This window comes from Gekko japonicus, unplaced genomic scaffold (genome assembly GCF_001447785.1).
Source record: "Gekko japonicus isolate JY-2015 unplaced genomic scaffold, Gekko_japonicus_V1.1 scaffold299, whole genome shotgun sequence".
Lineage (NCBI taxonomy): Eukaryota > Metazoa > Chordata > Lepidosauria > Squamata > Gekkonidae > Gekko > Gekko japonicus.
This window is the reverse complement of record NW_015170896.1, coordinates 999,282-1,014,440: the sequence shown is the minus strand read 5'-3', so window position 1 is coordinate 1,014,440 and position 15,159 is coordinate 999,282. Positions and strand designations below refer to the sequence as shown.

Sequence of the window (15,159 nt, the reverse complement as noted above, 5' to 3'; positions counted from 1 at the left end):
CCTAACAATCTGTAGTCAACAAGTCACGCTACAGCACTGTAGTGGCATGGAGGGAGCGATTCCTCTGGGCCAGGGAAGTCCTTTAAGTCCGCCCCTTGGTTCCAGGGGCCATACCAGTGCACTACAGCTGGAAGGATAAGAGCAGATGGTGAGTGAGGCCTGCTTGCTGTCATGGCAACGCACTGAAGCGTGTGGGAAAGGAAAGAGGAGGGCTTGGAGTATGGGGGGCTCGGACATATCAACTCAGTAGGAGGCTGGGGTGGGGAGGGCAATTTTCTGTGGGTCCAAACAGTTGTACCAATGCACCAGAACTGAGGTGGGAGGGGAGGAAAGGTTACGTGAAGAAGGTGGGGAGAAGCAATCTGAATGTAGGCCTTTCCCCCTCGCTCCAGTGGATTGATCCAAGGCCCCCACATCCCGCAAGGGAGGAGGAATGAGGACAACTCTATGATAAGTCCCGTTCTCCTGCCTTTCCATACAGGTATGGATCTTTGCCGGGCTCTTGTACATATTCTTCCTTTTTGTCCCAATCAGCTGTCCAGCCCCCGTTGGCAAAACTGGTGCTCTTGGTGGCGCCGTAGCCACCGCCTCCCCCGACGCCTGCTCCCGTCGCCATGCGGGCCGCTTCGTCCTCCTCATCGGCCAGTTCGTCCTCGTTGATAAAGCCGCATTTCTCCTCGTGCAGTTCTTCAGGCTCGGCCCACGGCTGCTTCTCACCAGAGGCAAAGATCCCATAGAAGACGACGCCACCGTAATGCACCATCGAGGCGATAAGGAAGACATATTGCCACTCCTCTCGCGTCTGTGAAAAAGGTACGGGAAGAGGCAAGAGGGAAAACTGGGTCATTCAGAACGTATCTTGAGGGCAGGATGGAGCCCCCATTCGCCAAAACAGACCATTGGCTCAAACACTAAGCAAAGGGATTATGGGAAATCTGCACGGTATTTCATTTTCTGAGGAGCGCTGGTTCACAGCCTAAAAAGGTCAAGGTCATGGTTGTATCTGCAGCTGTAGCAAACATATGTTGCTTTTATTCCAGTTTAACTATCCCTGCTTCTCTCAAAGAATTTTGGGAATTGTAGTTTGGTGAGGGAATTCAGAAGTCCCTCTCATAGAACTACAATTTCCAGGGTTTCCCTGGAATTCACACAAGACAAAGCCTTCACAAATGCCACAAGCACCTTGTATCACATACGCAATGGGAGTTCTGTGTCTACGTAGGGTTGCCAACTTCAGGTTGGGAAATTCCTGGAGGATTGGGGGGTGGAGTTTTGAGAGGGGAGGTTGCTCAGCAGAGATGTGATACCATACAGTCCACCCTCCAAAGCCACCATTTTCTTCAGGGGACCTGATCTCTGTAGTCAGCTGTAAGTCTGGGAGAACTCTAACCCCCACGTAGAGTTTGGCAACTCTACCAGGCATGTAGGAAACATATTCTCGCTGCTGAAAAATGTTGCATGTAAGTTTGAAAATAGAACCAGCAGCGGCTCCCTGGGGCCATTTCAGTTCACAAAAATGGTGCAGGGGGCGATTCTCCATAGGTACCACATGGTCACAATTGGAATATAGCCTCTGTGGACCTGAGAGGCATGCAGATATGATTGGTGCATGACAGAATGACTATTAAATAGGCTTGCCCATCTCCCGGAAATCCAAATGGTCTCCAGGTTACAGAGATCCAGGGCTATTTTGGGGCAGGAACGGAGTTCTGGCTGGCTCCCAAGTTGGCCATGCCCATTTTTAGGAACACATTAGCATAATAGGCCACACCCAACAGCAGAAACTCATTAGGATTGGTTACATTAGGGGTGTGTGGCCTAACATGCAAAGGAGTTCCTGCTACAAAAAAAGGCCCTGGGTTTTGACCACAAACAAGGTCAACAGAATAAGAAGCAAAAGGTGGGTGTGGCTAGATAACTACACTTCTGGTAACATGGGGGTGTGACCTAATATGCTAATGAGCTGTGCTGTCAGGGCTGTGGCCTAATATGCTAATGAGTTCCTGCTGTTGGGTGTGGCCTATTATGCTAATGAGTTCCTGCTGGGCTTTTTCGACAAAAAAAGCCCTGCGAGAGATCAGTTCCCTTGGAGAAAATGGATGCTTTGGAAGATGGACTCAATGGCATTATACCCCGCTGAGGTCCCTCCCCTCCCCAAACCTGCCCTCCCCAGGCTCCACCTCCCCTCCAAATCTCCAAGAATTTCCCAACCCAGAGCTGGCAACCCTATTAAATCAATTTTAATTGGTAGTGACATGTGAAAACATCTCCGCCCAGTGCACACCTGCTCAGCTTGTGATTCCTGCCCCTAAAACCAGGCCTGCGCTGTGATCGCTTGTTCTCACAATGAGAATAGGAATGCAGAACTGGGGCTCAGCATCTCTGGTCTTCATTGTCTGAAGACCACACGTTTCCCAACCCAGAGCTGGCAACCCTATACTATTAAATCAATTTTAATTGGTAGTGTGACATGTGAAAACATCTCCGCCCAGTGCACACCTGCTCAGCTCATGATTCCTGCCCCTAAAACCAGGCCTACGCTGTGATCGCTTGTTCTCACAATTAGAATAGGAATGCAGAAATGGGGCTCAGCATCTCTGGTCTTCACTGTCTGAAGACCACACGTTCGGTTTACATTGCCTCTCTAGGGAAGGAAATCTTTTCCAGTGGAGGTCCTCTCAAGAATCCTCGTACAACCCAAACAAAACCTGAAACGGTGATCCTAAATAAGAAAGGAACTAGAAGAGGCACTAGCGCAGTGTTCCCTATAAGCTGAGTTAGTGTGAGCTAGCTCACAGAGTTTTATCCTCCAGCTCACACAATTTTCGTCTTAGCTCAGGAAGGATGGCTCCAGAGCAATGTTCCCTCTAAGCTGTGGAGTCTTCTGAGCAAAAATTCTACTTTGTCAGCTGCTGGCATTAAACTTATGAGCGAGCGATTTGGCTACTGCATAAATTAGTTTGCTCTTGAGCCCTCCTTCCTGAGCGAAGACAAAAATGTGTGAGCCAGAGGCTAATAAACTGTGAGCTAGCTCACACTAACTCAGCTTAGAGGGGACACCGCTCCAGAGCAAACTAACTTATGCTGTAGCCAAATTGCTCGCTCACAACTTTAATGCCAGTAGCTCACAAAGTAGAAGTTTTGCTCATAAGACTCCACAGCTTAGAGGGAGCACTGGTTTAAATGAGATCCCAGACTTTTTTTTTTTTTTTAGGCCGGGCTCTGATTCAGTTCAGGACTGTGGCAAGGGGTGTCAGGGTCTACAGAAAGGCTCTAAAACTAGGAAATGTTTTGTTATGAACTGTGGAGCTTGCATCAGTGACCCTGTTTAGGATTAAAGTAGCAGCAAGACTCTAGTTCGGGAAAAACCCTTAGGAGAGATAAGCAGAAAGTTCTGTGCCCAGGACAGAATCTGAGCTGATAATCAGCAGAGAAAGACAATGAGCCACCGATCCAATAGCCAAAAGCATCAAGAAGGGGACAATATTTGGGCTGGATCCAGACTCTATTTTCCAATGGCAGGATGGAGTTTTCCTGCCTCCCCCATCCCACTGCAGCCCACTGATCTCCACAAAATGCTTCCTCTGGGGGATAGGGATTCATGAGGAATTACATGGGGGTTTTCCTGCAGGAAGAAGGGATTGTCAGAAATTTCCAGTTTAGTCTGGCTCCAATAGAGTTGCCATCCCTGGTGGGGGCAAGGTTTTCCCTGATTTCAGAGGCTCCACTCCGCCACTGGCCAGCTGGCCAGTGGGGGAAGCCTCACCCCCGAACAGCCCCCTTCCTCGTCGGTATCCCAGGTGCAATGTCACCTGGAAGTGACGTCATCGTGTTGCCGATGTTAGGGGGTGACACTCTAGTTTTGGGCCAAACTATGGTTTTGAGGGCAAAAAACCATAGAGTTTTGCCAAAAAAACTAGAGGATCACACACCCCCTCTGAAGTGCGCACAGCAGAATATCCCAACAAGGAGCCAGGAGCCCCCCCGGGATCAGAGAGAGGACCTGGCAATCCTAGGACCCAGCCCTTTGTGTGCTAATTAATTATCGTATGGCAGTAGGTGCAGTATAAGCCAGGAGATCCGAAGATTGTCTGGAAGCCTGAAACTCTAGCTCTTTTTGTGGCGAGCTAGGTTTATTTTGTGGGCTGAGAGGACTGTGACTGACCCAAGGTCACCCAGCTGGCTTTAAGTGGAGGAGTGGGGAATCGAACCCGGTTCTCCAGATTAGAGTCTGCTGCTGTTAATCACTGCACCAAACTGGTGTGCTAAGAGTGGCTGAGATCCTACACCTTGTTTCTGCTTGCACCTCTCTTAGTCTGTGGTGGGGATAGTCCTCCTCTTCTGAGCGCATTCCTCCAGCTCTAGACACTTTTCAGCTCACTGAAAGACACCAACCTTGCATGAGCAGTTGCTCCTGGCACCAGAGGAACATTCTCTGCAAGCAGAAGGCTGCCCCCGCAACAGAAAACGGAAGCAAAGGTTGCCACACAAGCCAGTATATGAATACTTAAAGACTCAGGGACAAAATTAAGGGCAAACTAGCTGCTTGTATTTACCCAGAGACTACCGTCTTCATATATGAAATGTGTGTATGTGGCGGTCAGTTTTCACACGAAAAGCAGCATTTACCTCTGACTGAGGGGGAGTGGAAACATCCCGTTCCCCTCCCCGCTTCATCTTACCTCATGGTGCTCTGTTACCTCATGCTCTTTCCTGCCCAGCCTGGCTCATTCAGAGTATCAGAGCTGGGCTGGAGGAAAAAGTGGTTGAAACAGAGGAGAAATGGGAGGCAGCCCGAGCAAAGTGAGTGGGGGAAGTTGAGCTCCCCCCAGCCAGACCTTTCTCCTCAGGTAAAAAACAAACCCCCCCCCCCGCCTCTGCTTTATATGGGAATATGGGAATGGTTGCCCTGTCACATTGTCTGGACTACAGGTATGTCTATCCGAAACCTGGGAGAACGGTGATCAATAGCACTTGTGTTCCTAAAATATACTTAATGGGCCAGAAACAGTATTGTGACACCTTAAAGACTAACAGTTTTGGGGCGAGGGGTCAGAGCCCGATTTGTCAAACCACATGACAGATTTTCAGTGGCAAATACACACGCAAGCTGGGAAGGAATCACAGGAAGAGGTACACAATTTGGAAACCCTATCCCCCCCCCCTCTCTTAGCTTTCAGGGCTCTGAGCGGGTTGGCTTCTCTTTCCTTTTTTACTTCTAGCTGACTCCCATCTGCTCTCAACATGCTGTCCCTTCAGGAGCATTTTCAGACTTTGTCAGGCCATTTGAAAGCATCCCCCCCACCCCCATTTTGGTTAATTGACAGTCATATTTTCCTGCATACCTGGGGAGTCCCCATGTAGGTGAAGACCCCTACCTTGTCTGTGGGTGTCCCCATTATGTGGCTTTCCTCATCCACACAGGGGCCAGCCAGTTTACTGTGAGGCAGAGTGCCAAGCTGGGAGCCACATGGGGAATTGTGGGAAGGGAGAACAATCAGGAAATCTTCTGTACACCCCCCCCCAAAAAAAATCTCCCCTTCTGGGATTCCAGAAGTTTCAGCAGGCTGATTCCCGCCCCCGCCAATTCTCCCTTAATTCCACTATTTCAACAACTTCCCTTCTCAACATTTCATGATCCTGATGCGTATTTTGTCCTCACTGGGTGATTCCCCCTCCCCCTTTTGCTAAATTTACAAAGTTATATTTTTTTCTGCATACCTGGGAAGCTCACTGAGTAAGGCGAGACCCCTGCATCATCTGCAGGTGGTCCTTTTGTGTTGCTTTCCTCATTCTCACAAGGGCCAGCCAGTTTACTATTAGATTGCATGTGCAATTATTAAATACACCCTACTGTAAGAGGGATGAAGTCATGGTGGAATGTGATTACTAAGGGAGGTCAGAATGCCCAGCAATAGGTACCAAGCAGATTGCAAGAGCAAACAAGGACAGGAGGTTGCGCTGGCAGTGGCACTCTTGGTAAATGGAACATTCTGAACAATAAATTAGAAACCTCAGCCACAGAATCACAGCAGGGAGGGAAAAAAAGCAGGGGTCATTTCCTCCAGGAGCGCACAGGAGTGGAGCTCCGGCAGTAAAGAGCCCAGGGGGGGGGCACATGCAACAAGCCCCACCCCCTGCTCCCAGCAGCCCTCAGTCAGAGCAAGAAGCAGCCAGGTAAGCTGCAGAGCCCCCCCCCCAGCCCCCCAGTCCAAAACAGTCCAGTGGCACCTTTAAGACCAAGTTTTATTCAGGTACAAGCTCTCCCTCCTCTGCGAGGACAGATCTGCACGTCCCCCCCCAATAGCTAGCAATCCAAAACAGTCCAATGGAGCCTGAGCGATGGGTGTTGCCTTCTGACACACTTCCGGTGATGTCAGAGGGTGTGGCATATGCAAATAAGTTGTGCTAATGAGCTCCTGCACCTCTTTCTCTACAAAATGACCCCTGAAAAAAAGTATTCTATCAGTCTGTAAAGGGTAGATTATATTAATAAACCTGAGTGGATCTTGAAGGGTTAAATTGCTTCTTCCTTTCTGATGTGTCCTTGGTCCAAATCACAGCTGCACACATGTACAATTTACATTTTACAGACTGATGTGAGATCTGTAATCTCCATCCTGTCTGGTTTCACCCTCAGTGAGCTTCGTGGTTGAATTCCTGCTTTCCTGTTAAAGACTCTGGCCACCACACCATACTGGCTTTTATCAGTCAGGGACATATCTACTGGCACAGCAGAATGCCACCTACTATCCAATCCTGAATGTGAAACTGCTGAACTTTTTAAAAAGTAACTTATTAAAATTCATTCACCAGAATATTGGAAGACAGCCATTTTAACATATTTTTAAAGGATCTGGGAAACTCTTGAAATATCAGCTTCTGTCCGTGGTAAACTGGAAGAAAGCATTTGTTAATGACAGAACGTAAGAATAAGCCTTGCTGAGAAAGAATCAGCATGGCTTCTGCAACAGGAAGTCCTGCCTTACCAACCTTTTAGATTCTTTGAGAGTGTCAACAAGGGGGAATCTGCCAGATACTATATGAACTGTACTTCCAAAAAGGTTTTGGCAGTCCTTCACCAAAGGCTCCAGTAAATTTAGTCATGACCATCAGAGAGGGCGCATCCTCTTATGGAGCAGTAAGTGATTAAAGAACAGGATGCAGAGGGCTGAAGGAAACTGATACTTTGTGCGATGGAAGGAAGCAAGCAGTAGTCAGGGGCAGTGTTCCCTCTAAGCTGAGTTAGAGAGAGCTAGCTCACAGTTTTTTAGCCTCTGGCTCACACATTTTTATCTCAGCTCAGGAATGATGGCTCCAGAGCAAACTAATTTATGCAGCAGCCAAATTGCTCGCTCACAACTTTAATGCCAGCAGCTCACAAAGTAGAATTTTTGCTCACAAGACTCCACAGCTTAGAGGGAACATTGGTCAGGGGTCTGCAGGTTTTTCCAGTTAAAGAGCCAAACGCAAAATGCAGAGCAAGAGATCAGATCAACAAAGAGCCAGTATAAAAAAAATCCATTTGCATAACTGAAACTACTTGAAAATTATCACTTTCTTGAGTTTTCAGTTACTCTTGTCCGATGAGAGTCCACACAAGACCTTTGCAACAGAGACACACCTACTGACACATCTGAAACTATACAGCTTTTAACATTACATCGACTGATTGATTAATAATCCATAAAGTTTCCGCAATTCAAATACTGGCTGTTGCGAGCCCTTTATTAGGAAGTGGCACACGCATGGTCAAACAACAAAGTGATAAACACACACAGGAGCACCCAAGACAATTTTTTAAGGGTGCTGGCATAAGCCTGGACCAAACCCCCCCTAAACCTAAGCATATATCTGCTGATGGGTGAGCCTGTGCCGCTCATTGGTCCTTTCTGCATTTGCCTGCCACTCTGGATTTTCTCAGTGTTCGAGTCAAGGCAATTTAAGTCCATAGTAAAATAGCATCCAAATAACCTGGGGCAACAGCAGGCTGAAACTGGGCTGACCACTGAAGGGAGGTAACGTAATGCGGAATGGGGCAAAAACCCAGAATAAAAAGAAGGCTGAACTCGATTTTAGTGAAGAATGGGGGGGGGGGCACCATGGTTCAGGATGAATTTGATTTTAGTGCAGATTTGCTTGGAGGGACACCACAGTAACCATGGATTAAAAGGAGAGGGCAGAAAGGGCCATTGTCACTGCTGGCTGGGTCTGAGCTAAGCATCCCTGTGGAATTGCCAGCACAGCACAAAAGTCACTTGTTCAGCTGGCACCTGAGTCATTTTAATGTACTAATCTATACCTGCCCTCAACAACAAAAACAACGAAACAGGAATTATGGAGACAAAATATGCTCAGGGACGCACGAAGCAGCCTTATACTGAGTCTGTCAAGGTCAGTGTTTCTACTCTTGACTGGCCACAGCTCTCTAGGCTAGAAGGTAAAGGGTCTCTCGGATCACACACTGCCCAATCCTTTAAACCGGAGGTGTCGGGGGTTGAACTTGGGACCTTCTGCATGCAAAGCAAATGCTCTGTCCCCCAAGCCACAAGTACAAGCATTCCTCACTTTCCGGACCTCTGGTTCCTACCTTGTGTTTTGTCATAGCTCCAACGATGAGCGGGCACACCATCCCTGACAAGGTCCCCACGCCATTGGAGATCCCCATGAGAATGCTGGCATATCGGGGGGCAATGTCTAAGTGGTTGACATTAAACCCTAGAAGGGAGGCCCAATAAAAAGAGAGAGAGAGAGAGAGAGATCTGCTTGGTTTGTTTCTTATATTTCCATCCTGCCTTTCAGACAACACTGGCTCTCACAACAACTAAAATTACTGTTTTCATTTGCACAATGACATGGGCTTTTTCTACAAAAAGAGCCATGAAAATTACTATTTTCATTTGCACAATGCTCCAGGTGGGACATTGGACAGAAATGAAAACAAAGGCCAAATTAGATACTATGGCACTCGTGGGTCTGACCCTTGGATGCCAACACCATTTTAGAGAAGAATTCAGCCACTTAAAAATGCTGCAAGGGCCAATCCTGATCAGGCCCATGGCACAGCAGGATAAGGTGATGTCCCTCCACCACCACACCACCCCCGACGCATCTTTTCAAGTGCTGAAACAGTGGAAGAAAAAAAGGATAGGAAAATAACGGGGCTTTTTCTTAAAGGGCTGATAACTGTACTGGGTGTGGGTGAATGATGAATGAAACTGTGCAAGAATGGAAAAGTTTAACCCTTTTTCTTTCCATGCTGTAATCCTAATCCAGACTGAACCCCTGTGCAGCTGCCGTGGTCCTTTAAAGATCAATGGGAAGAGCCCAGGATTAGTCTACCAGCATCTCAGCTATTCTGACCTTTATACTACCCTTATTGGAATTGTGCATTCTCCCCAGTTGTTTTCTAGCAGTCCAGGTGTGTCATCTAGCCCACTAAATTCTTTCCACACATGATTCCTGTCGGTTTGGGCACAGCTGCCCTAGGTGAGTAAAACTCCAGGATACTGGGCAAGTCATTAAATTTGCTTTCATGTTGCATTTTGGGTCAGGCAGCTCAGGTCTGGATGGTGAAAGTGGGGGGCAGAGGAAACATTCACCTAGAACTGCGGTTCTCAGCTTAGTTAAGTTTTTGCAAAGAATACTGTACCTTTATGTTCAATTCCCCTGAAAAGCTCTTGTTTTAGCTATTATGGTCACAAGCATGACAAAGAGAATAGTGGGAATCAGTGATAACTCAAGGAAGTCTATTATTTATTTAAAGTAGTATTGTTAATGATAAAGTAGGCAAAAGGTTCCCGTTGTAAAAGTAATTGATCTTACTCATCTTAAACCTGTTTCATGCTGAGAAGCCACAGACACTAAAGTGCATAGAGACACCTGGAGCTTGGCAGCTACAGAAGACTATTACTCGTGAGGAAATCATTAATTTCTTTAAGGCTCCATCTGGTGAGGAAGGGCTGTCTATGAGCTTGCTAGAGCCCTGGGGTCTGCTTTGGGGAGGAAAGAGGGAATTTTTGTCTGTAGTGCTACCATGCCTGAACATCAACCTAGTGGCTTGAGAACTCACCCGAAATAGCAAAGCCACTGAAGCCGACAGCCATGACGAGGAACGAGATCGCGACACCTTTGCTATGGGAATAACCAACCACTAAGAGCAGCGTGGCTTCCATGCCAAACCCTGGTAAAGCAGCAATGGAGAAAGAGGTCTCAGAAATGCAGGCGCCAACCTGTTTTGCCACAACCACCATTTTCATGCTTCTAACCACATTCATGCCACAGGAGGACTAGAGCAGGGTAGCGTAGGTCCATCGAGGCCGTATTTCCACTGGGGTGTAACAGGTCTGTTGAACTAGGACTCAGAAAGCCTGGATTCAAATCTCCTCTCTGGGCCTAACTACCAGCTATGTTTTTCTTCCATTCTGTCCCGGTCTGCCCAGGTTCTGAGATTCAGTTGTATGCTGTTTCCCAGGCACGTGAGGGCCCAATCCAGGTCAGGAACATGGAAGGAGAGAGAGGCGTAAGTCTTCATCCCTGTGCCATTTTCCCAAACTGGGAGTCACCATTTGCTCCACTGGGGAAGCTTACCTATAGTCAGGGCTATTTTTGGGCAGGAACGCACAGGAACGGAGTTCCGGCTGGCTCCCGAGTTGGCCACGCCCAGCAGGAACTCATTAGCATAATAGGCCACACCCAACAGCAGAAACGCATTAGGATTGGCTACATTAGGGGTGTGTGGCCTAACATGCAAAGGAGTTCCTGCTACAAAAAAAGCCCTGGTTTTGACCACAAACAAGGTAAACAGAATAAGAAGCAAAAGGTGGGTATGGCTGGATGACCACACTTCTGGCAACACGGGTCTGCGGCCTAATATGCTAATGAGCTGTGGTGTCAGGGTGTGGCATAATATGCTAATGAGTTCCAGCTGTTGGGTGTGGCCTATTATGCTAATGAGTTCCTGCTGGGCTTTTTGTACAAAAAAAGCCCTGCTTATAGTACACTTGTAGTCATCTGTACACATGAAGTTTCCTCACCAGGGCAAATGGGGGCTCCCTGGGGACATTTCAGGTCAGGAAAGTGGTGTGGGGAAAAGCTTCGCCCCTCTCCCTATACTCCACAAGCCCCCATAAGACTCAGGCTCTCTCTGAGCAGAGTTCCAAGCATTGATCTTGCACATCTGACCACCAGCACCTCGGTCAGGTCCAGGCAGGACACAAGGATCCTCAGCTGATTGGATGACCTGGAGCCAGGAGCTCTCAGCCTCACCCACCTTATAAGGTTGGTGTGAGGATAAAGTGGAGGAGGGAAGAACCACGCACACTGACCAAGGCTCCTCAGAGGAACAGTGGAATAAAAATATGATACTTCTGGTCTATTGTTGGGAGGAGGGAAGACAGAAACAGGGGGAAGCTTGGATTCTTATGCCCTTGCTGTGGACCTTCTGGGACATCTAGTTGGTCACTGTGAGAAACAGGATACTGGACTAACCAAACTATCGGTCTGATCCATCAGGACTCTTTTTATGTTCTTAGAGTACACATAAAAGAAGTTTGTATGGGTGATGCTGAAATCTTTTCTGGAGGGATTAGGAAGATCTTGAGATTTCCTGGGAAGATGTCGGAGGAGACATCCCCGAAGGAAAGGAGCTATCACAATCCATGGGCATAGGAAATGGATCTCTGACAGATGAAGGTTTTCGCACCCAGGCTATTGGAAATTCCGCTCCAAAGCCAACCTTGACATTTTGTACTATAGTCCTCTTTTCTATTTGGGATGTGCTACTTTCCCTCCATTTTCATAGTACTTGTTATTATTCTCATAACTTTCATAACCATTGGTTTCAATGAGAAAATCTCTGAGGTCAGTTTCATATCTCCTGCTCTCTCCTCTGGCTTCCTCTTGAACCTTTTCTGTTGCAACATGTGTTTGACTATATTGGTCGGAGACCTTCAATGTCAGTTCCATATCTCCCACTGTCTCTTAACTCTGTTCCCATCCTGCCTCTCTCTGACCTCCTTGAACTCTGAGCAGGTTGTGAGGCACCAGGAAACGAATCACTGGATGAAATCAGTTCATTCCCATTTTCATTTCCCTAACGAATTAGGATTTTTTGGTTTGTTTTGTCAGTTGTTTTGAAATGAATGCACAGTCCAAATGTCTATACAGATTTTGAGAACTGTTTACTACCAGACCAGGCTTTAGACTCTCATCCCAGTTATGATGTCATTGAATTCCAGCCTTCATCCCTGCATCATAGCTCTTATTATGTCCCCCAACTTTCTTTCTTTCTCACCCCCGCAGTTCATCATCTTGCGGACATTTGTGGTAGACATGATCCTCCGTGATCGCAGAAAGTCAGCAATTTGGCCCCCAATAGGTACGATGATTGTCATGACCAGGTGAGGTAAGGCTGAAAGCATACCAACCTGCGCAGAAGAAAAAGAATGTAAATAGGCACTGAGGAGACCCAAATATTGGGGGGGGGGGGCGTTAAATAAAAAGCAGTCTAGCTAATTTTGAGAAGGGGAACATTTAAGGAAGAGACCGAAGTTCTATCTCCTCATTGCAATTTGTCCTTTACAAGATGTCAAAATTATTTCTGAGTCAGAAACCTGTTTCCCAGAGGATCTTGGGTTGGATCCAAAGATTCTGTCCCACTAAGGGTGGAATCTTTCTCCAGGGCAAGCAGCCTGACTGCTGGAATGCCCATCTTCCTTTGGACATGGCCTCTTTGTACCCAAGGAAGGCTCTATCCTTAGCGGAATAGAACCATTTGCATTCAGCACTGTGGTTTTCAGTGATCTTGTTTAGTTTAGTTTTGGAATGTTTGGATTTGGTTCTTCACAATTACAATGTTCTTCATTTTTACTCTTTCAGAGTTCAGTATCGGAAATTACCCTGACCTGGATAGCCCAGGCAAGCTCGATCTCGTCAGATCTCGGAAGCTAAGCAGGGCTGACCCCGGCAAGTACTTGGAAGGGAGACCTCCAAGGAATACCAGGACTGGGATACAGAGGCAGGCGATCAAGCCACCTCTCTGAAATGTCCAAGTCCCACTAGGGGTCACCGGGAGTCAACCATAACTTCCAGGCGCATGCGCATGCACGCGCACACACACACAGGCACACACAAAAAGTTCTGTATTGGAAATTTTGGGTTTGAGGCCCCCTTTCACAGAAAGAGTCTTCGGATCCAGTCTTTTGATTTCTGCTATCCACTTGACAGTTTGGTTTTTTTTTTAAGTTTTCAGATTTGGGGAGCCTGAATTCTTTGGGCTAAGATTTCCATCAACCCTGACTCAAGTGATGCAGGAGGCAACTTCGTGCATGCCTAGAGACACTCTTCTTTCCAACCAATATAGCAGTACCAAATAAGGCAGTCTCTGCTACTGAATGGTAGGAAAGATTCCCCCAGAGTCTTAGCCAAACACAGATAGAAACACCATTTCTTACCTTACTGATTTCAAATCCAAAAACTTCTTCAAAATAGGCTGGTTGGCTGATTAAGAGCAAATAGAAGGTCCAGCTCCGGCAAAAATTGGCCACTATGATGGCATAGACAGGCATGGACGTGAAAAACTTGCGCCATGGGGCTTTGAATTTCTGCCAGAAGGGAGCAAGAAAGCAGCTGTGAATATTTCCACGGGCCCCCCCCCCCCCCCGTGTTTGCAGGACTCCCCTCTAGCAGTGGGCCAGAGAAGCAGTCCAAAGTCCTCTGGAGTGAGCTTCTCTGTTGCTCCAAGTCTCTTACCACAAGTGGATTCATAAGACTGCAGCCTTCACCAATGGTTTCTTCGATGTATTTCCTCTCTTCTTCTGAGATGGTCGGGTGCTGTGCAGGACTTTCGTAGGAAACCAGCAGCCAAAATATGTACCAGAAGATACCAAAACTGCCTGCCAAGGAACAGAACGAAGGATGCATTGAGGGCGGGGAGGAATCTTTGTTACAATCCAACAAGGCTTGGACAGGGGAGAGACCTGTCATCAAAGTTAGGTTGACTGGTCTCCAGTTTTCTTACCGTAAACATAAAACACAGAGCTCCACCCAGTATACTGGACTAGAATCCCAGCCAGGGGCATGGCCACCACAGCCCCCGCATAGGACCCTGCAAAGATACATCAAAAAGGTTAGCCAAGTATAAAAGCAGAAGACCCCAGCATCCTTTGCTCTAAGTTGACTTTCTCAGCGGATTTGGGCAGTCATTCTCAAACTGTGGACTGGGACCCAAAATGGGTTGTGTGATTCTAGCATGGATGGGACTCATGAGGCAGGGGATGAGGAGGTGAGAGAGGAGGTTCTGGGAAGGTCAATGGCAAATTAGGGTTAGCCTCTACATAATGTGTGAAATGGCCATGGAGTACAACTGCAATGCTTGATAATGCTCTGGGTTTGGATACTGTGGATAGGTTCCATGTGTGCTAGATGGCCTCTGTCATGGAATATGCTTCCTGTTCTGTGCTCACTCACTGAAAACCTTCAATCTTGCACAAATGGAACTGCTAGGGGAAGAAGAAGGAGTGTGCAGCATGCATGGAATATGTCCCTAAGCATTATTGAGCATGAAAAGGTATTTCATGGCCATTTCACATACTATGCAGAGGCCAACCCAAATTTGCCATTGGGCTTCCCAGACCTCATTGATGGGATCCAAGCCTTACTATTCATATTAAGTATTTACAAGCGGGGTCCCGCAAGACTCACAGGGGGGATCCTATCCTCCCACTCCGTGCCCACTGAGCCCAGGTGCACCTCCCTTCCAACCCCCAACCCCCCGTCCACCATTGCCAAGCCCAGCTTGGCTCCAGGCTTTTGCAGCTGCCTCCGCCCCAGAGTGGTTCTTGGACAGACCTGCCATCATGGCCTGGCCCAGAGTTCTTCCAGGACACTGCGCCGGAGTGGCTCCTGGACTCCACTGCAGCTGTGCTGGGAGTGGCTCCCAGACTCTACCCTGGCCGCTTCTCCAGGACACAGGTAAGTTTGTTGTCTCTATTTTGAGCAAATTTAAGCCCCCCCCTGTAATATTTGTAGGGTTTCAGGTTTTTCTGCACACTTAGGGAGTCCCCCAAGTTTGCCTGTCTATTTATGTCACTGTGCCCTGATCCGTAGATTTGAGTATCCACAGATTAGGCCACACTTGACTATTAGATATAATATAAA

General features: G+C 47.6%; 1 protein-coding gene across 1 annotated transcript in view; it reads right to left on the bottom strand.

Annotated features, from left to right (window-relative positions):
- Window positions 1–445: 445 nt before the first annotated feature.
- Window positions 446–15,159, bottom strand: part of SLC17A7 (solute carrier family 17 (vesicular glutamate transporter), member 7) — a gene marked incomplete at its 5' end in the record, with an annotated part of 31,591 nt that continues 16,877 nt past the window's right edge. The window contains 7 exons of the mRNA XM_015418548.1: window positions 446–802; window positions 8,591–8,718; window positions 10,073–10,183; window positions 12,296–12,428; window positions 13,455–13,604; window positions 13,753–13,895; window positions 14,021–14,107. Coding sequence (XP_015274034.1) covers window positions 446–802; window positions 8,591–8,718; window positions 10,073–10,183; window positions 12,296–12,428; window positions 13,455–13,604; window positions 13,753–13,895; window positions 14,021–14,107 — 1,109 coding nt within the window. The remainder of the gene's footprint in view (window positions 803–8,590; window positions 8,719–10,072; window positions 10,184–12,295; window positions 12,429–13,454; window positions 13,605–13,752; window positions 13,896–14,020; window positions 14,108–15,159) is intronic.